Source organism: Phoxinus phoxinus (assembly GCF_949152265.1).
Source record: "Phoxinus phoxinus genome assembly, chromosome: 13".
In the NCBI taxonomy this organism is placed as follows: Eukaryota; Metazoa; Chordata; class Actinopteri; order Cypriniformes; family Leuciscidae; genus Phoxinus; species Phoxinus phoxinus.
Window position 1 is genome coordinate 18,781,372 of NC_136888.1, and position 22,341 is coordinate 18,803,712.

A 22,341-nucleotide genomic window follows, 5' to 3' on the forward strand; every position below is an offset into this window, starting at 1 on the left:
AGAATGACCAATGTAAGGGAGTATAGGATTATTTGCATGTGTGTTATATGAGTTTCATCTCTCTCTTGAGGGGGTGATACAAATGTTTACTTTTCTCACTCATGGATTACATTTAAAATGTGAACAGAATTTAATTAAAAATGTCGCATTTGTTACTTATAATGAGAAAGAATGTTGCTTTTGCTTTACCACTGGCTGTTTTCTTAATGCAAAGTGATATGTAATGGGTCCACGACGTGCACATCTAGTTTTTAGAAGTCTCTTATGCTGTCCAAGGCTGCATTTACTGGAAAAAATAGTTAAAAACTGTAATATTGTAAAAAATATGATTACAATATTACTATTGTAATAATATTTTTACAATATTACAGTTTTTAACTATTTTTGTATAAATTAAAATATGTGTTTTCTATGTTAATACATTTTAAAATGTAATTTATTTCTGTAATGGCAAAGCTGAATTTTCAGCATCGCTTGATCCTTCAGAAATCATTCTTATATGCTGGTTTGGTGCTCAAGAAACATTTATTTTTATTATCTATGTTCAAAACTGTTTTTTTCAGGATTCTTTGATGAATAGAAAATCCAAAAGAACAGCGTTTGTTTGAAATATAAATCGTTTGTAACATTATAAATGTCTTCACTGTCACTGTGGATCAGTTAAAGGCATCTTTAATAAGTAAGAGTATAAATGCATTTCAAAAAAATAAAAACATCTTACTGACTGACCCCAAACTTTTTATTGGTTGTGTTGGTGTATGGATGTTGTGATTTTTCACGTCTAGATGAACAGGCTCCACCCAAATTTGTATACTTTGCACAAATGTTGGTCCTTGCATGGCCCTGTTCGCAATGTAGACAGCTTTGTTGATTGCAGTGAGAGTGATCTAATTTTGTTGAGTCATGTGGACTGTGTAGGTGTATGTGAATACATTATGGTGAAGAGTGAGGTGTACAGTTTTATCTATCAGTAAATGAAGGAAACAAATCCAATTTTTACACAATACTTATTTGAAAATATCTAAAAAGAACATATCCATCTAATTATTTTTAACGCACTACCCTCAACTTTGCTGATGACCAAACTCAAATAAAAGCAGATGAACAGTGAACACACATTCACACACTTTTCTCCAACCACATCCGTAGAGTCTGTTTCCTGAGCAGGTTCTTAGCGTTTCTGTCTCACAGAGGACAGGGAAGTCATCAGTGGTGGCAGGAGGTCATGTAGCTAACTCAGTCCCGAGGGGTCATTGTTTGGCTGGTTAGCATGCCCCAATTAGCCCTTGCTCAAGCTACACCATTTTTTTTTTACAAGCAACATGTAATGTTTTGTTATTTGCCAGTATTTATTGCAAATGTGTGCTTTTTTGGAGGGCCCTTAAAAGCATGGAATGAATGTATTCCATCTGCTGCATTTGATAGCCAAGCTCAAGATAGTTGCTATATAGTGGAGGGTTTGGTTATGTGTGCATTCTTGTGGTGCCATCAGCCAATCAACACTGTCATTACCACACTTTGGTTAAACCACTTTAGGTGTCTGCAAAAGCAAGTAGTGTTTTGTTCAGTGTTTTCAGTCATATTTACATTGGTTAAAATGTAGACAGGACATGAAAAGAGCAAGTAATTACATGCAAAATGTAAAAATAAATAAGTCTGTCCATAGAAGAGCACAGAAGATTCACTCACATCCTTAAAAGTTGTTAGCTATGTGATTTATTCTTAAGCCCTTACACTGCTTGACTCTCAAAGTGAGACGTGGAGAGAAATACTGTGCGGTTAGCATCTACATGAGCTTCTGTTAGTCTGTATGTTTCTCATTTTAAACAAGGCTGATTATTATCTACTATTAAATTATCAAACAATACAGAGACATAAATCAGGTATTATGGTGACTGTTTGAAACCAGCAGATATATCAGTGTGTAAAGATATCAGAGATTCTGGGTGTTAATTGCAAATTTATTGCATATTAACTTCAGCAGTGATGACCAAGTCATACTTTTGAGTTGGTGTAAATAAACAGAAAGAAAATGTGCCCGTATTGGGACATACTAATGCCTTCTGTACACCTAAAGACTTTGAAAAGATTTAGAAAAGACTTTATAAGATTATCAGCTCACATCTAAAGACTTGGTTTCACAGACTCAGTCTCAGCCTAAAGATTTTACAAACACTGAATCTTGTAGTGACACTATTTACAAGACTACAACAATTTTTTCCCTCCATTAAAATAGGCATTTTTATGCATATTTTTTGTTTGATGAGTAAAAATATGTTAATTTATATTGTTTAATTACAATAAATCACTTTATTTTCCTGGAATGAAAAAAATCAAATTAGACATTGTTATGTGAACATCTCTTAATAAAGAGTTGACTAGCCTATTTAATGGGATGACCTAACTTTTTCACATGACTGTATATGGGGGTTATGAATCTATATCATTATATGATGAGAACAATAGTTTGAACTAAATGTCTTGAAAGGGTATACTTTTAAATGCAGGCATGTCGATGGCTTCGGCAATATCGGTCCACTTCTTTTCTTTTTCCACTCTGTCGTGGTATAAATGGCAGTTTACATAAAAAAGACACGGCTGCTCTGCCCCAACCCGATCACACCAAATGCGTCTATATAGCACGCAGTGTGTTTATCGTGTAATATATATATACGCGAAAATTAGTTTTTACGTGCATAGTATACGCATGGATAGCACATTGGGAAGGTTTAGGGTGGGGTGCGTGTGTATTATACGCTTGGGTAGGATTAGTGGTGTGGGGTGCGTGTGTATATCACGCAATTTGTGCGTATCATATGCACGCGCAAAACTGCGTATCATATCCACGTAAAAACTCATTTTCGCGTATAAATTGCACGATAAACACACTGCGTAATATAGAGACGCATTTGCGTGCTCGACAAGGCGCTCCTCTTTATCCACGGTCCATTTTCGCCTACTTGGCGCCATTGGCGCTCGTTGTGTTTCCACGTCCGTTGACATGTTTCTTTGTTGTGACTGATGGCTTCCTGTTTCTGGTTTTCTGAGAACAAATGTATTGGTTGTTGATTGTTTTATGTCACTATGACTACGCTAGGACTTGCGATAATATCAAACATGTTTGATATGAAAGACTAGAGAAAGACTGGCATAAATCGGGTCGCCGACTGCAGATTATCCCCTCACATTTAACGATCAAGACGACGGGAGCGCGCCGAGACTCCAGTAAGATTCCTAAAAACTGCCGGTCTTTAGTCTGGGACTGTTAAAATCCTTTGGTGTACGCCCAGCATAAGTCATACAATTTAGTCTTGATACCACATACACCCTTATCACAGACTGTTTGTGTTAGCTTGTCAGAAATAGGGTCTAGCTAACTAGAATTACCACCTTTTAACTTTGTGTAAACTTTAAGAAAAAAAAACTGATCTAAACATCTTTAAAACCAAATAAGCAAAACTGTAAGATATTAAAGGGGTCCTATTATGCCCTTTTATGAAGTCTTGATTAAAGCAATAAGCCACGCAAAGCCGTGTTTTACAGTTAATTTAGAACAGCTAAGGGGTGTTGTTTACCGAAACCATAGTTCCAACGAACATTGACAAAGAGCATTGCAAAGTTGTGTGGTTGGAACGACAGATCTCGAGCTGCTCTAGTTCATAAGAAGGAGCCTATGATTGAATCTGGAAATAAAGCAAAACAACTGGGAAGAAAGAGAATTAGTCCTCAGATGCCTTGTCTGTAATTTATAGCAAAAATCTGGCATGAATTAAATCTGAAACTAATTAATTAAAAGAAGTTACATGCGTGACATCATTAACCAACGTGGTTGAACGATAAATTTGGGACAATAGTTTTGTTTCAGGAAATAGTCTTGACTAGCTAGTTGATTTCTTCAATGATGCATCGCACTATGGTAGTTAAGCAGCGAGTTAGCCTATATGTTGAACGGGAAACGCACCCCTGTTGAGTTCCTGTTTTGACGAAGCCCCTCCTTCTGAAATACGATTGGTTAGCTGGCCCAGTGTGTTGTGATTGGCAAACCGCTTGGAGCATGTTCCGGAAATGTCACGCCCCTTACCATAACCGGAAGTTTCATCTGCTCAGGTGTAAATATTAGCAATGGCGTCAATTTTCCATACCAATTCGAGCCAGATTCAGACCCTGACAATGTTTGCGAACAAGAGGCTCATGCAGAACCTTTGCAAGCACAGATTGTACAGGACATTGCAGAGTGGTAAGTTCCTAAGGACCTGTGAACAGTCTTACAGAAGCAAGAGCCACATAGCTAAACACTACATCAACACTAATGTTAGCTAGCAGGCTAGCGGAGCCAAACAGCTTTGCCCTAGCAACAACATAAATTGGAACTGTTAATAGAAAACAAAACAAAAACAAATAATAAAACACACTAACAGGGTTTGAGCCATAAACTGATTGTCTCGACAAAGGAACTTTTCTGTGCTTCAGGTGGAGCTTTTGTGCGTAGTCGGCATTGGTTCTGGAAGCTGGCCTCCATAAAATGTGCATCAGGTCGCATTTATTTATATAGCGCTTTTTACAACACAGATTGTTTCAAAGCAGCTTTACAGAGATAACAGTAAATTATTAATTTAGTTCATTTATACATATAGCCGTTCTGGAGAAAACCGTGATGTCATCGTCCAGCTCAGTTCAGTTCTCGTATAATGATGTAAATGCAGGCAGATCAATATTATTGTTGAATATTAAATTAAATGTTAAATTTAATGTCCACAACTAAGCAAGCCAGAAGTCAATGGCAACAAATGTGAAAAAAGGCGACAGTGGCAAGGAACCAAAACTCCATCAGGTGGCAGAATGGAGAAAAAAACCTTGGGTTTTATCATAATGGTCAAATGGACAGTGTTAAGAGAAGGCCCCTTTGGAACAGATGCCGATGTGTACAGAGAAATACTTTGCTCTAAACACACACATACAAATGTAATATGTACAATACTTGACTGCATATTCTGTTGGACCTGTACCAAATGAACTGAAATGTTTTCAGTTTAATAATTTAGCCTGAAATAATTTTGGGGGGTTATTTAAAGGTAGTAGGAAACGCTTTCTATTGTACCACAACAGCCCGGGATGTTGTTCGGGTTTCAACTGGGAGTTCTGACACTCCAAATACATCTTGGGGGTCATTGCAGTGTTTAAGACATTACACATTTAGTTATGATTTGACTCAGTATGTGATAAAAGACATCAGCAGTGATTAATCGTTACTGTTAGTCTTAATGGAACATATTGGCAAAAAGCCTCACAGTCACAGCAGGGGTTCAAGTACAGATGTTAGACACACACACACAATGACCCAGTAATTGGAGTAATACTAAATCCCATGACTCCACAGCTGATCTGAGCTCAAATTGCTTGCAGCTGAGTACACTCCTGCTGGATCGGTTTGGTTTGTGTTTCTGGCTTGTCTTTGGGCGTGCTTGAACAAACTCAATTCCTACTCAAGTATTGGCACTATCACAGCTAACTTAAAAATTCTGTCACGTTTTAATGAAATGGCAGCAATGAAAGTTTTATAAACTGTTTGGATGCGAATCGCATGGCAAATAGCCTAATTAAGTTGTTTCTGGGATGTGTCCATAGCTGTTGGTTTCCATTATCTAATTGGCTCTAAAGCATGTAAACATTCAAATATATGTATGAAAACAGATGCAATTTGTGCACGCCACTATACAATATCACTGTCTGGAAAAATGTGCTGAAGTACTTTTTTTTTTCCACAGACCCTAAGCCTGTAGTCCAGACTAAAATGCATGTTTGAGCTGGTTTAACTGAAAGCTACTAGCACTGAGATATCTTATAAAATGTCAGTGGAAATGTTTTTGTTTTTTTTGTCTCAAGATGCACACCAGTAAGGTTTTTTTTCCAGGGCACGTTTGTGAAATCTACTTCAATGTCCTAATTTAACTAATCAAAGCCCTTTCTGTGAAATCAGGCCTTATAAAGTTACAAAAAAATGATTTCACATAAATGCTGTTCTTGAACTTCTTGCTTAACTTTTTATTAATCAAACTTGATAAAAGGTAGGCACTGTAACTTTCCACAAAAATATTGAGCAGCACAACTGTTTTCTGCATTGACAATAATAATTACAAATGTTTCTTGATTAACAAACCAGCATATTAGAATGATTTCTGATGGGTAACTGAATAATTTGATGGATCATTTTAAATGTTAATAATATTTCACAATATTACTTTTCTATTTTTTATTTTAAAAATCATACTGACCCCAAACGTTTGAACAGCAGCAGGTGTACAGTATACAGCAGGCGCATATGATTCTACTTTTCATTTGTCATTAATCTTTCTGATTTTTGGTAATTGGGAGGCTGGGAATAATTAGGGAATAAGAAATTTGTGATGCTTCAATGGAAAATAATCAATTTGATGGTTATTCACACAGATATACTGACAAGCATGTGAATGTGTCTGAAATAAGCAGAGTCCAGTGTGGTGACTGCTGTCTTGACCTCTGGCGCTCTGTGCTGCCGACTCGGTTTGGTCTTAAAAAGAGCAGCACACAATGACCCTGAAGGCAAAACCAGACCCACTGAACCTCAAACACACACTAACAGACTCACTTGCAAATGTAGGGATATTCTAGCATCATTTACTCACCAAAGCCTGTATTATTATTTTACCGTAGAAAACAACAGGAGTTATTTAGCTCAATGTTTAGCCTGTTTAGTTCCACACAATATGGAACAATTGTTTTGTGAAGAACAAATTTAAATGTTATGTTCATGCTTATGGAGTGTGTTTAATTTATCATATTGTCATTTGTACTCTCCAAACAAATAACAATATTACGGCTGCTGGAGCTTCGTCGTAAAACAGATTGACACGAAACCCTTAGACCTTTCAAATTATCCAGAACGTCTTATCAAGCGAGTGTCAGAAAGTTGTGCAGTGCTTTGTGTACCAGAGTAATTGGGGTATTTCTAGAGAGACAAATAGCATGTGGAAGTCTGACTGAATTTTCATGCCAATTAAGCGCGTGTTGGTCTAAACGGGTATTTATTCTGCCATGGCAAGGTCCCTCTCTCTCTCTCTCAAAAAAAGAGACTTTTCTAATGTTTTTTTATTATTATTAAAAGAGCAGGATATTCTGCTAAATAACTTAAAGGTGTGGTTGATTATGATTACACACTAACTAAAGTTTAAAAAAATCGAAATATCGCTGAGATATTTGCTTTTAAAGAAATTGCTTTTTAAGGACTACAACAAACGGCTGGTAGGAACTACACGACATTCCTCCCGGGTTAGTGACATCACCAACCCTAAAATTTACATTAAAACCCCGCCTCCGGGACGCGATTTATATGCTAATCAATGACTAGAAGATAACTACACATAAGATACCTAAATTCATCAACTAACCATTCAGAAATGTACTGTTGCATTCTACATGTTGTCACTTCTTCTTGAGTCTCTCCATTATTGTCTGACTCCGGTTTAAACATAAACATTGACATTTTCAGTGCAAGTCTGTGTGAGGTAAAAGGACACTTAACTGTTGAGGCTCCGCCCCCCTATGCTGGGAGCTGCAGCTCGTTTACATTTAAAGGGACAGGCACAAAAACAATGCGTTTTTGCTCACCCTCAAAAAGTGATAATTTGAACGTGCTATATAAAAATATCTGTGGGGTATTTTGAGCTAAAACTTCACATACACACTCTGGGGAATTCAAAGACTTATTTTACATCTTGTGAAAAGGGCATTATACCACATACGAGTTTGGAATGACATGAGGGAGTTGATTTCAGTTTTGATTTTTGGGTGAAACAACTTTTTTTTTTTATAACTTAAGGTTATATTGATACACACATATATTGTATATGTTCTTGGTTTGGTAATGATTTGGTGTGCATAAATGTAAATATCAAACAATACCAGCCAGACGTAATAGTGTGTACACAAACAAACCTTTTTCACAGTTAACATTTCACCAACAGTCAGAAGAAAAACAGGTTTTGAGTCAGATGAAGGGATAAAGAACTGCTCTGTGGAAAAGGTGAGAGAGTGAAGAAGACAGCGGAGAGTTATAAGATGTTATCAGAGAGACAGGAAATGTTTCTGAACATACCCCCACCCTGTTTAATTGCTCTGTCTATCTTAGATCAGGGTACAGTTATCAAAGAATATGGCCTCCTCACATGACTGATAGTGTACGAAAGAGAAACAACTCTGCATTCTGACAGAATCTTTATAATATTGTGTTTTCAGTTTGTTCATTCAGTAAGTAACTGTAATTGTATTCAGCGGTTTGGCCTTTTCACCCTTTGCTCAATATGAGTACGCTTTTTGCAAAGATCCCTGTGGGGCCAAAAACAGAATTATACAATTACAGAATTAGTCGATTATAATGTTATATTCTGAGTGCATTAAACAGCAACTGTCGTGATATGACATCACGTCTTTTTAAAAACATATCCATGTAACAAATAATAATAGATCCAAAATATTAAAATATACAATCTGCTCCACTTTATTGCAACACAAAATTGGGCTTTACATTGAGTTTTCTTTTCATTCAACTAAGAGGACATGACGTATTAAACTTCTAATGGTCACATGTCTTCAAGTACGAATTCACAAATCAGAAATGGAATTTTGGAGTGCAGTGAAATCTCTATGATCATAGATTTCTGGTCACTGGAATGAAAAGTGTCGTGTGATCTACACTTCCCCTGAAAGTGCCAAAGTTGCGAAAATATCCTCAGAAATGTAGTGAAATGTCAGAAACTGACTTTTGATGACATCTAAAGTGCTTGTACTGTAGCTCAATAAATCATGAATAGCTCATATATCATGTTTTACTTCAGATCTATCTTTATCAACAGGTTTGTGTTAAGGCATAAGGTATTGTAATTATCATTATATAAACATTGTTTCTGTGTGTTTGTCTGTGAAACAGAGACAGTTAAACTACCTTTTTTTTACATATCAGGTTTTCTTAAACTGGCAAACTGCTGGATCGATGCTGTAGGAAGAGAGAGACTGAGGGTGAATGAGGGATAAGTAGAGAAACAGGGAAAGGGGAGGAGAGAGAGAGAGAGAGAGAGAGAGAGAGAGAGAGAGAGAGAGAGAGGCATCTCCCTATGGCCAAAATGAACAAGAACTAGGCCACGCTGTACTGCACCTGAGCAAAGCCAAAACAGCTGCTGCTTCTTTTTTAACTCACCTTTAGATTTATTGAGGGAAAAAAACAACTACTGTAACTTTATTTTTACATTAGTGGCAAAGCTCAACGTCCCCTACTCCCAACCACTGTGGTGTCTAAGGAGTTGCAAGGACGTAATAACAAATTAAACTTTTGCATGTGTGTGTGTGGCAGTGTTTAGATCGCATCACTGTCACTGAGCTCTGATGGGCGTCAGATGTGACCTTTATTTACCATTGTTTCAAACAAAAGAGCACAAGCAAATATTTGCACAAGTCAGGATTTGCCACACCGGTCTGATTCTACGAGGTAATATTAATTACATTAATATAGTGTGTTAGAGTAAGAAAAAATATTAGATGAGTAAGAAAAAATATTAGATGAGAAATTTGTTAAAGAAAGACCATGCACTTACCTGTGCTGCAGTTTCATGCTGCTCATATCTAATACGGTGCCTCTGTTGGCACAATGTGTTACTGCAGCCCATAAAGTAGGTAGCACTTTAGGAGACACAGATTACTGTAAAAATGCTGCCCTTTTTTGATGCCGATATTTACTGACCTGATATTTTGTTTCTAGATCAAACAGTAATATATTATTATTTTTTAAAACATGTGATAGGCTACATGTAATGAAGTCATGTTGCATGTGTTTTTGAGTAATGGCATGGAATAATTTAAAGAGTAAGATAGCTTTGTTTAGAAAAGGATGAAGATCAAAGGGATCTGCTTAGATTTTTAATGAAATGATGCAATTAAGATGTAAATTAGAGATTAAAGCGTGTGTGCTTGTGTGTGCGCATGTGTGCGTGTGTGTGTGTGTGCGTGTGTGTGTGTGTGTGTGTGTGTGTGTGTGTGTGTATATATGTATGTGAGTCAGTGAGTGTGTGTTTGTACAGGTCGCCACAAGGATAGTAAAACCTGAGATCACCTTATGCCCAGCCAGCGGCCCCACACGAGGGAAATGGATTTTAAAAACACAGGCCTACTAAATTATGCTTACCGGTATTTGAAAATGTAAAAATGCAGAAAGTTTTCTGTGATAGGTAGGTTTAGTGTAGGGGGAGAATATACAGCTTGTACAGTATAAAAATCAAAGTTTCCATAAAACCCAACGTGTGTGTGGTCCAGGTATGCCCAAGTGGTCAAAATGTTCCCATAAAGACGGCACAGACATCCAATTTTTGGTCCCCATAAGGAAAACGGCTTATAAATCATATAAGTAATAGAGTTGAACTATAACAATATATAGCCTATGTCTATGGAATTTCCCCATGAAAAGCCAATGTGAGTGTGTGTTTGTGTGTGCATGCATCCATGTGAACTTCACACTGTTTCTTTTGAACTAACTAACAACAGTGGCACAAAAACACGAAGACAATCTGCAAGCCTACTTTTCAGTCTTTTTATATACGCAATTAAATTAATTTGTAATTATAAATTAAGAAAAATTCATTCGCTTTCTCCAATTTAACGAATCATTCTTTTGAGATGGATCTTTTCCGGGTTTAAAATTCGGCCTAAATGATCTGTTCACAAATTAGACTGGACTGATTCGTGCGGTTCACGAATCAAAAACTGACGAGATCGTACTCTTTTTCGAAATTATTTTAAAAACGATGAGTGAGCGGATAGTAAAAGTATTTTGGGTGTAGGCTATCGTTGGACTTACGATTTTGGATAAAAATATAAGTTAATATGTTTGAATGGGTTATTTTAGACGAGAACAGCAATATTAAAAATGAAACCTAAGAACCTATTCGCAAAATGAATGGGATTTCCCCCTTTACTCAGACAAAAAAAAAAAAGTTAATCGTAGAATGGTGTAGTTTACGACTGGAGAGGTTGCAGTATAGAGAATGAACAAGATGTCGAGTGTGTGATTAGGTTGCTACACCACTACAAATGAAACCGGTATTGTGGTCACCATCCTTGTTAGTGGATGATAATTCATTCATTGATCATAACCAGTAAAACTGATAAAGGGCCGTTTGTGTTCATATATGTGTATGAGGGAAGGCAACAAAGGGAGGGAAGAACAACACAAACGTTAAAGCATAATCTTCGCTCTCTCTTCTTGAACACAGCGCGTATCCCAGTCAGAGCGCGAGGATCCGCGGCACGCGCGCACACGCTCGCTCGCTCACACACTCACTCACTCACGCACAGTCACACACAGACTGAACCAGCCGAGAGAGGGAAGAATGAGGAAGAACTCGCACGCACATTTCAGCTCTCATAGATTTGCTGATAAAGCATTAGATATTTGATCGCTACGGGTCTGTTTGGGGAAAAACAAACGCGTGTATGGAAATCGGAGGGTGCATATAATACTCCCGTAGATCTCTAATCTTTCCTGCATATCATATATAAAAACCTAAACTAATGCGAGCTGGGATACTACTGACGGCTTCCGACACTCACTGTCTCCGTTAACAGTCCTGCTACCGCTGTCCCTCAGACTTGCTACTTCACGGATCACCGTTACGGTAAGAGAACATTATATAGCATATATATTTATGATGCATGGACATTAATGGTAGGTGTATCGTTGCACGAGGGTTAATGGGGGCTACAGACAAACCGAGTAGGTATCACATTCATATAATCGTTACGGAGAGTCAGTGACCCATTTTATACAGAGGTGCGCTCTCGTTCCCGTCCGGTGCGGTCCGGTCCGCAGTGGCCCGCAGATGATGATTTAACCGGCTGTTCGCCTGCACCTCGTTTTACGGGATTTTGATGTGCACGTGAAAGTTGTATTAAACATGATCCGGTCTCGAGAGCCTCTGTGCCTTTGAGCACGTCTCGGAAAAAAAGACATTGAGGCAACCGTTTTATCCGAACAAAAAGGATTTGTTATCCCCGAAAATTAGGCATGTCTGCGACGCATAGATGTGGGATAACAGATGTTTCATCAGTGGATAGGGTAGAGGTGCTGAATGAGAGCAGTAGGTTGCGGTATGTGAATGAGAGTGAGCGAGATCTGAGCGCAGTGCTGAATTAAAGCGCTCAAATTCGGTTCTTTTGCTTTTCAGATCTGTAAACCGAGGTTAAACGATAGTTAAAGCTACTGAAATGCATATTATAAAATAATTATGTTGGCTTATTAGAAGCTAAGTGGTTTATTTCATATGAATATGCGAGTAAGGTCTGCAAGATTTTGCTATGCACTATGCCCATTGATGACTGCAGATATTAGTGTGTGACACTGTGGGTGTGTGTCCAATGACCATGCATGTGTTTTGCACCATGAGCAAGTGTTTCATCTTCTTGCCTCAAGGGTTGATTGCCACCCTTTGTCTGGTAATGGATTTTGCATGCATCGTTTGAATTTAGGTCTGCTTGTTTGCAGTCAAGCACCAGTGTCCCAACCTAAACTTCAATGGATTATTTTATTTATTTATTTAAAATCTAAGCTACGCTCTGGACTAATAGCGCTTTTTAAAGAAGAAACAGAATGTAATGTCGTTCAGCAGGCTTAAGGGAGCATCTGGACCTGTTTATGCATTATGTAGAAATGAACCTGATGATAGAATTGACAGACACATTTGACAAATGAATAGTCTAGTCCTGATTCTCCAGAATAATTATTTACCTAACATTTCTGGAATGTGCCTTTCAGCAAATACTGTTAAAATGTTCAAAAAATATCAGACTTGAATCAGTGTCAGTCCCCTTATAATATAACAACCATTTTTGACAACACGTATGTTGGTGCTTGTTGGTGATCAGTGCCCTGGTTTCATTTTTCTCCATTTTCTCTTCTTTCTCCTGTTCTCTTTCTATTATAGCAGAAGTTTGTCACAGAGTAAGGAACGATGAGGCTTCGTGAGACCTCCCCACGCCTCTTCCTGAGCTTTCAGTGTGTAGTCGTCTTGGTGATACTGCTCTTTAACGTCCACCATGTGAAAGCAGAACATGCTCCGGACCAGAGCCAGGATCATAGTTCTCCTGCCAACAAGTCTTTGTCCTGTGGTGGGACTGTCACATGCGCAGCTGGAGTCATCCTTCCAGTGTGGGAACCTCCAAACCCTTCCTTTGGGGACAAGGTAGCCCGGGCCACGGTTTACTTTGTGGCACTGGTATACATGTTTCTGGGAGTTTCGATTGTCGCTGACCGCTTCATGGCATCCATTGAGGTAATCACCTCTCAGGAGAAGGAGATCACCATTAAGAAACCAAATGGTGAAACGACCACCACAACTGTACGCATCTGGAACGAAACTGTGTCCAACCTCACCCTCATGGCCCTGGGGTCATCTGCTCCTGAGATTCTGCTCTCGGTGATTGAAGTGTGCGGCCATAACTTTGAAGCTGGTGACCTCGGACCCTCCACCATCGTCGGAAGTGCAGCTTTCAATATGTTCGTCATTATTGGAATCTGTGTCTATGTGGTGCCCGACGGAGAGCTTCGCAAAGTGAAACACCTGCGTGTTTTCTTCGTCACCGCCACTTGGAGCATCTTCGCCTACTTGTGGCTCTACCTGATCTTGGCTGTCATCTCGCCGGGCATCGTCCAGGTGTGGGAGGGTCTCCTCACTCTTTTCTTCTTTCCGATTTGCGTGCTCTTCGCTTGGGTCGCCGACCGCCGGCTCCTGTTTTACAAGTATGTTTACAAGCGCTACCGAGCCGGCAAGCACCGTGGCATGATCATCGAGATGGAGGGGGACCGTCCTCTGCCATCCAAGGTGGATATCGAGATGGATGGGAAGATGCTGAACTCTCACGCAGTGGACTTCTTAGATGGAACTCTGGCTTTGGAACTGGAGGACAAAGACCTAGATGAGGAGGAAGCTAGGCGTGAAATGGCAAAGATCCTGAAGGAACTGAAGCAGAAACATCCCGATAAAGAAGTGGAGCAGTTGATTGAACTTGCTAATTACCAGGTACTCAGCCAGCAGCAGAAGAGCCGTGCGTTCTACCGATGCCAGGCGACCCGCTTGATGACTGGAGCAGGTAACATTCTAAAGAAGCATGCAGCGGATCAGGCTCGTAAAGCAGTGAGCATGCACGAGGTGCGCAGTGACACTGGAGAGAACGACCCCATTTCTAAGATATTTTTTGACCCTGCCTCTTACCAGTGTCTGGAAAACTGCGGAACTGTGGCGGTGAATGTGATCCGGCGTGGAGGCGATCTCAACCAGACCGTTTCGGTGGAATTCCGTACAGAAGACGGAACCGCGAATGCCGGCTCAGACTACGAATTCACTGAAGGCACTGTCGTTTTCAAGCCAGGTGAGACGCAGAAGGAGATCCGAGTTGGAATTATTGACGATGACATCTTTGAAGAGGACGAGAACTTCCTTATCCACCTCAGCAATGTCCGTGTGCTTCATGAGGGTGATGAGCCAGAGACCACTGAGGCCAATCACGTTGACACCATCGCAACACTCGGTGTGCCCTCCACAGCAAGTGTCACCATCTTTGACGATGACCATGCTGGAATCTTCACATTCGAAGAGCCAGTCGCCCACGTTAGTGAGAGTGTGGGTGTCATGGAAGTGAAGGTCCTGCGCACGTCTGGCGCCCGTGGGGTGGTTTCACTGCCGTATAAAACCGTTGAGGGAACTGCCCGTGGAGGAGGAGAGGACTTTGAAGACTCCCATGGTGTTCTGGAGTTCCAAAACGACGAAATCTTGTAAGTCATAGTCTCATATTTACAGTAAAATGTGTTTGGGTTCCTGTCCTGATGAGTCACTCTTAAAATATCACTGTTAAGAAGAAACATTTTAGAAAAAAAAAATGTCATTCAAAATCTCAATTTCAATTGTATTAGAATAGTGCCTTGTCAGAACAGGAATGTCATGCATGTAATATATTTTTGAATTGTATGTGACTGATGGAGCGGCATGCTTGATGCTAAGTATTTTGCTCTGTGACATCATTGTGATGTCACTATGATATCCGAACCATTGTGTGCAAAACGCAGCCGATGAAGGATGTCATCAAAAAGAAAATCCCCAGATCTACTTCTCATCTTCTCCATCTTTTCATTTATCTTTCATTCACAATTCTCTCTCTTTAGATTTTAGCCTCAAAGCCTGATTTCTCAGAGTCAGTGTGAATGATGATGATGATTATAATATCCTATTTGGCAGATGTTTGACTGTTTGGTTTCCTGTTTATTAATTAATTATTTTATTTATTGACCGCTTCATGTAGATGCTTAATGAGTCGTCCTTTTTGCTTTTGATTATAGCCTTTGACTCAATTTTTCCCTTTTTGGAGATGATGCATGCATGCCTGTAGCTTATGTCATGACTATATTCCCTGTTGAAAAAAAATATATCTTAAACCAACCTAAGCTGGTCTTATTTGGTCTCCCATCCTGGTCAGGCAGTTTTGTTGGCTGGATTAGAGGGGTTTGGGGCATTTTTTAAGATGGCCTCCAGGCTGGGAGACCAGAAACTTAAACCATCAAAGATCAGTAAACCAGCTATGTTTTTTTCAACAGTGTTTGCCCAGGTTTCTTGCCATGCAAATCTCATAGATTTGCCATTATGCCATTATGACAACACACATTTTCTAGGCTACAGATCCTAGAGTGAGAGTGTTTTTTTGTTTGCTGACAAGCTTTTGCTTGACATGAGAGGGAAGCCTCAAAGCTATCTCTTAACATGTCTCCTGCATGGTTATTGCAAGTGAAAAATCAGCACATCTGTATAAGATGCACAGTTAAACAGAAAACTGTCCATCTGTCCTGGTATAAAAGACGTTAGGCAAGCACAGTGACCGATTGTAACAGGGCCGTGTATATTTTAACCAGATTCAAAGCAGATGTTGAGGGTCAGACTTTCAGGGGCCTGTTGGCCTGTTGCATACTTTCCATAGAGCAAAGCTGTGCGCGCCTTTAAGTGGATTTTAATAACACTCCTGTAATGAAATGATGAAGGGATAGGGGGTGTGTCATGCCCTGTGCTGTAGACAGGATTGTGGCCGCTTTAGTCTTGCAGCTCAACTCGCATTCAAGAACTCAGATGTCTTGATTTCCTTCGGATCTTAAAAAATTCCAGAACGTATAATTAGAACATTATCTCAGCATTCTGGAATATGAGTGTGGAACAAGGTTGGAATGCAGGGTTACCTCACTGTGCAGGACTGTGATTCATCGCACTTTCTGAGGCCTTTTGGAACTGTTTGGACGCTCTGTTTACTAAATACAGCTCTGTGAATTTTTATTATTCACCAGAACAGTATTTGACTACGTTTAGAAACATTCTGTATGTCAGTGGAAGATGAATGGACTGCCAAACTCTCCCTTTACTGCCAAACTGTTAACATCATAGATGTGCTTGTGGAAACACAACTTTTTTATTTTCCTTACAGGATTGTGTGGTCTCACTTGTCACACAGTAGATCATCTAGATTGAAACTCATCTCATGTGGTAAATATCAGTTCAATATCCCCTTTATTGGGATGCCTTCTGGGTCTAATGGTTGTTTCAGTGGTATCATGGGATGTTAAGAAGTCTAGGCCAGATCTCATAGAAGGAGATATGGCTGAGAAACACCATCGTGCTGCGATGCCCTTGAACACAACCCAGAAGCAAGGCTTGTTCTGGAAAAGAGAGAGAAAAGAAAAAAGTAAAAGGGAATGAGAAAATAGATGATCTAGATCCCAGAGCCAGAGGCAAACTCCACCCTAATTTCAGTGTCACAGTTTGTAAGAGAAACACAGAACTAAAGTTTGAGCTCCTTGCAGGCCTGTAGTTTCTTTACTCCCATTGGATTATTCCGAGAGTCAGGAGCGCTGGCATTAACTGATAAGCAGATTTCCACAGAGCTAGAGCACTTGTCAATCACAAAGTTCTACAAATCCCTTGATCCTTGCATGTTTGTTTATGAAATATTTGGCTTATTGATTATTCCAGCTCCCAATAAATGTGTGGTACTGCAGTCCTGCCGATTTTCCCATGAAATCAGAAAATGTAAAACAAATTCTACTATCTAAGGCTATGTTTACACGGAAACGATCTGAAGAGAAAATGCAAAAGTGGCGTTGCGTTATCACTTTTTATTCTGTGTTTAGACTAGCGTTATGGGGCGGGAATCTGCGTGCATATGGTGACGCAAAAGTGTGTGAAAACCGATGTAGTATGCACTCCAGGCGGCTAGGTGGCAATGTGAAGCACTGAAATTGAAAGAGACGTTGACACAGTTTTTCATGTTTAATACGGTAAAGCTGCTCCATTAACCCTCGGTGCACTTCGATTTTTATTTTTTTTTGTCAATGAAATTAATACTATATTTTAGTTTGATAATGTTTTGTTATTTTCCTGTACTGGCGCATGCCTGTGACGTAAACGCGTACGCAACGCCTTAACTGTCTAGCAGAGATCGGAACGCGATGGTGGAGCGTTTTTAAGATTTCCACTCTGGAGGGTGGTTTCACTTTTTTGCGTTTTTAAGCCCCCAAAACGCCGCCGCCGTGTAAACGAAAGGCACATCCGATAAATATTTTTACGTTTTCACCCGCGAGCGTCAGGACCTAAATCTAATCTTAAAGTCTACTAACGAGTTTCTACAAAAAGCAGAGTTGTGGGGGAAAAAAAATCTTTTTTTTTGGCATTTAACGTCTTTTACTTTCTAATTAAAGGGCACCTATTATGACATTTAAAATGTTCCTTATGTTGTTTAGGGAGTCCCCAACAACAGTTTTACATGCATGCAATGACAAAAAACACTTTTGTTGTCGTATAATATGCATTTATTTTTACCTGATTTGCTCACCGACTCCCAAATGAATCGTTCAACGACTCATTTTTCAAACCCCTCCTCTGCGCGACGCTAATCTGCGTTGATTGGTCAGATGACCCAGCAGTGTTTACATAGATAATACTTATTGTTTAACACGAAGTACAATGATGCTTTTATCAATTAAATTGTGTTATAATAATTATTATAGTCCACTGCTTTGTAGTTTGTAGTAAAAAACTAAAAATAAGATAAAGAATGTAATGTTATGTTAGCGAGCATAGCCCAGAGTTCATATTGTAAAAGCACAATCAGTCTTTGGTTGCGTTAGCCCGATGCATAAACATAAAGTTTTTACAAAAATAAAAAAAATAAAATGTAGTTACGTTACTACGAGGTATTACTCTATTCTTTAAGACAACTTCGAAAACAACGACAAACACTTCACATAGGCTATCTCAATACAATTGTCATTGAAGACCTAGAAGCTAAACGGTGCATACACAACAAACAAAATAATTATTAAGCATGCTACATAAAACATAAAAGCAACAATTATTAATAACACTTACAGGTTGTGATACGGAGGAGGAAGCTGATGCAAATACACTTGGAACTGAACCTTCCTTCAATATCAGCCGGCTCGCGAATCCCAGTTTGAGTGCATTTAAAAAGCAATCGTCTTCAAAATTGCGCGAGAAAAGCACAAGGCTCGGACTATACTTCTGTGGTATAGTTATATATATGAATTGTAGCCACTTAGTCTTCAAATGCTCCTCCTTGGGCAGATGAAAAAAGTTTGGTTTTGAGTCGCACTGCAGAACACAGCGTCTCGTCGCCATGATATTTCCCCTGGCCTTGGAGCGCAATAAGTGGGCGTATCGTATTCAAATAACTTGACAAGTTGACGTCATCTAGTCAGAGAAAAAGCTTCGGTCTTCTAACGATTCATAAAAATGACTCCGAGTCGACTCTTACTTTTGAAAGACAATAACTTTATATACGGTGCACTTTCATATTTCAAACTTTGCAGGATGTTTTTGTTTACTTAGATCTATGTTACACACTACATGAAAGGTAAATTTCAAAATTCCATAATAGGTGCCCTTTAAGTTCTTTGATTTTTATTCCATTTGAATTGAGGTAACAAATAGTTGAATTAAAATGATTGGAAATTTTGGACATTGGCTTGACAGAGGCTTATTTGAAAGTTTAAAAAAATATTTGGATTGATAGATGGATGGATAATCTTTCATTCTGAAATTTGCTCATCCCTGGGTTTCCTGTATTAATTTCCACCATATCCCACTTAAAAAATACTGGCCAAACAAAAAATATAGCGCACAGTCACCATGCACACAGATTCAGAGTACTGTACATTGTTAGCTTTAACTGCCATTTTGACATTTGTGCTCATGAAATACCAGGGCACTGTGTGGCAAGGAGAGTCATGCCTATGCTTGTACATCTGTTGTTTGCTGGTTGTGTGTGTGTGTGTGTGTGTGTGTGTGTGTGTGTGTGTGTGTGTGTGTGTGTGTGTGTGTGTGTGTGTGTGTGTGTGTGTGTGTGTGTGTGTGTGTGTGTGTGTGTGTGTGTGTGTGTGTGTGTGTGTGTGTGTGTGTGTGTGTGTGTGTGTGTCTGGATGTAGCCTGTCATTCATTTTGAAGCAGCCATTGGTAAGATGTCCTTAAAGCAGCCGTGTTTATGGGATTATGTGTGTGTAAATACACCGTTATAAAACGGTGTGACAAATGACATCTGTATCTGACAACTTAATCATCAGACCGTCCCGCTGGACAAACTCTGAATGAGATGAAAGAAGGAATAAATGAAGGCAAACTTAAGGGAGAGAGAAATCTGAGAGAGTGGCTGTGTTTAAAAACCATTTTGAGCTGCCTAAATAGAGAGCATTTTAGGCACCACAGACTATGTCCAAAAAGTGCTGTGGACAGCTTGCTAGGTTTTGAAACAACCTGGTTATGAATTTATATTGTGCAATAACTATTTTTTATATATAAATTAATGGTATATAGATAGAAATTATAGGCTAGAATTTCAAATTAATTAAAAAAAAATTTAATTGTATTTTCCATGTGTATTGGCGCTAAACTGCACCAGCAATTGTGTTACTTGATGCATCACATGCTAGTGTCCATCTTTCTGCACTTGTCACAAAAACGTAAAGACGTATTTTGATCCTCGTATATCCATTTGGTGGCTTTACATTTCTTTCTTATGTGTTTTGGAGAACAAAAAAAAATTTTTTTTTTTTTTTTTTTTTTTTTTTGGAAATGTACAAAAACATTGTAGATTTAAATCACTCATGTAAATTACCGTATTGTTCAGATTGAATATAAGACGACCCCCACTTTTCAAGAAGTACCTTTTGGAACAAGTCTTTTAAAGAAAATTATTTAATATTTTTTATATTTACATTTTTAAACACTTTATGGCACAGCTACCATTAAAATAACCTGAAGTTCTCATTTAGTGGATTTCACTATGACTGATTTCTGACCTTTTTTATGTACAGTGACAGATGCTGGCATGTCAAAAAGGTGTTTGTTCTGCATTACTTGTAAACCTATCTTATCTAGGGGGGATATGAATGTTTTTTCCTTCACGTAGCGCTGAAAAGACAGCAGTTTCTCCCTGAAGTCGGAGGGCAAGTGCTAATCCATTACACTTCATCATTCTTACGCCGCATCAAAGAGTCCGCTTCGGGGATATTGACAGGCAAGTACGTCAGTACAGCTGAAATAAGAAATGATGGGCCACGCTGGTGGTGGGTATGTTCAGCTCTTTGGCGATTTTAAGTGCCTTCAGCTGGATGACTGCTCTGGTTATGGGCAGCACCTCATTTCTTTTTCGGCTACTTACTAACACACTTGCCTGTCAGTTTCTTCCAAGCCGTAAGCTTTTCTTTGACTGTCTTTTTGGGCTCGCCATCTTATAACATAACACTGACACCATATTTCTTGGCTGCTTAATGAGAGTTGATTTGATGACTCGTATTGACATGTATTTGGCGTTCCCTATTTTTTCAAATGTATTTCCAAGGAAAAAAAACATCATTTTATATTCTGAACAATGCGGTACATCCATGTGGGTCATTTTTCCAGTTCGACTTCCATCTAACCTAATGGGGTTACTGGTTTACACGACAACGATATGCTTAAAACTAAGTTTTTCTGCATACAGACGATAACATTCTCAAAACGAACCCCGATTCACACGGATCCGCAAAAAACGACTACAAACGCTGTATTCTGCTGCCAGGCCATTAGATGACGATGAAACACTATAGATTGAACATGTAATACGCATGTGCATGACGTCATCGTTTTCACAGATTCATGTTTTTATTGTTTGCAGGGAGACTGTTTTCAAAATCTTGCACTTTGAAACCCTGGGTTTCAATTTTTATTTAAAGAGTTAAGTGTCAATCTTTAAATGTGTTGTTCCAATGATTCCCACATAAAGTAGGCTAATTGGTTCAAATCACTTATTGAAACAATCGTTATCATAAAATATACTTGTCTGTTAACAATGAATTGACAGTCTAAAATAGAATCATTGCGTGTCGTGGCTGGTTAGGACAAAAACTCTGATTAACATGGAAAAGTAAAATTGTATCGCGTCGCGTCTGGTTAGGACACAATGATAGGCCTATCTCTGCTGTGATGCATTCATAATAAATTCATGCTGCTGTTTATGCTTTGTTTGTTGTTTGCTCATCTAGATTTAATTGTATATGGGTCAAAATCACTATAAAGTGCCTTTAGTGTCCTCATCAAAATCACTCAGTCATTATGAACAATGCAAAATAATGAAATTCTGAGGTTTTATGATAAATCAACAAACATTTACACTCATAGAAGTACAATGAGAAATATCTTGAAATATGTTTTTCTCATTTTATACCATTTTCTTTGATTGGATGTATGTGACTTTGGCATGTCCCACAACGCTGCTCAGCTAACTTCCGTGAGTGTAAAAAGTGGTTAAATGACACAAAATTAAAATAATTTTTTGAATATTCTTATTTTTCTCAAGTTGTTTGATAAACCAAGTCAATTTTATCATTGATATGCTATTTTCATAACAATATTAAACATATGTATATGTACACATGTACGTTTAGTTTAATGGGGTGCCGTGGGGAAAAAAATGCTACCATGCTTTCAAAAGTTTGGGAACCATTGAGCAAAATCCAAGTTTATTTACCTGCCGGAGCCATTTGGTGCTTGGTAAATGCTAATTTTTGACAAGTAAAAAAAAAGGAAGAGAAAGATGAAGAGAGCAATAGATTCAAGGAGAGAGAATTATAGATGGGTAAAATGAGAAGGAGAGAGAGAGAGACACGGTCAGTTTTGAAGTGTTAATCTGCTCTGTCTCATTAGAGCCCATAACAGCTGCAGGAAACGGTAACTAGAA

At 38.7% G+C, this 22,341-nt stretch overlaps 1 protein-coding gene across 5 annotated transcripts in view; it reads left to right on the forward strand.

Moving 5' to 3' along the window:
- Window positions 1-22,341, forward strand: part of slc8a1b (solute carrier family 8 member 1b) — a 119,845-nt gene that overhangs the window by 29,081 nt on the left and 68,423 nt on the right. For 2 of the 5 annotated variants that reach the window (XM_079633210.1, XM_079633206.1), the window contains exons 1-2: window positions 11,320-11,696; window positions 13,002-14,848. In XM_079633210.1, the coding sequence (XP_079489336.1) occupies window positions 13,029-14,848 (1,820 nt within the window). In that variant the 5' untranslated portion in view covers window positions 11,320-11,696; window positions 13,002-13,028. Of the gene's footprint in view, window positions 1-11,319; window positions 11,697-13,001; window positions 14,849-22,341 lie in introns of those variants that run through there. The other 3 variants (XM_079633207.1, XM_079633208.1, XM_079633209.1) reach the window with 2 other exon arrangements.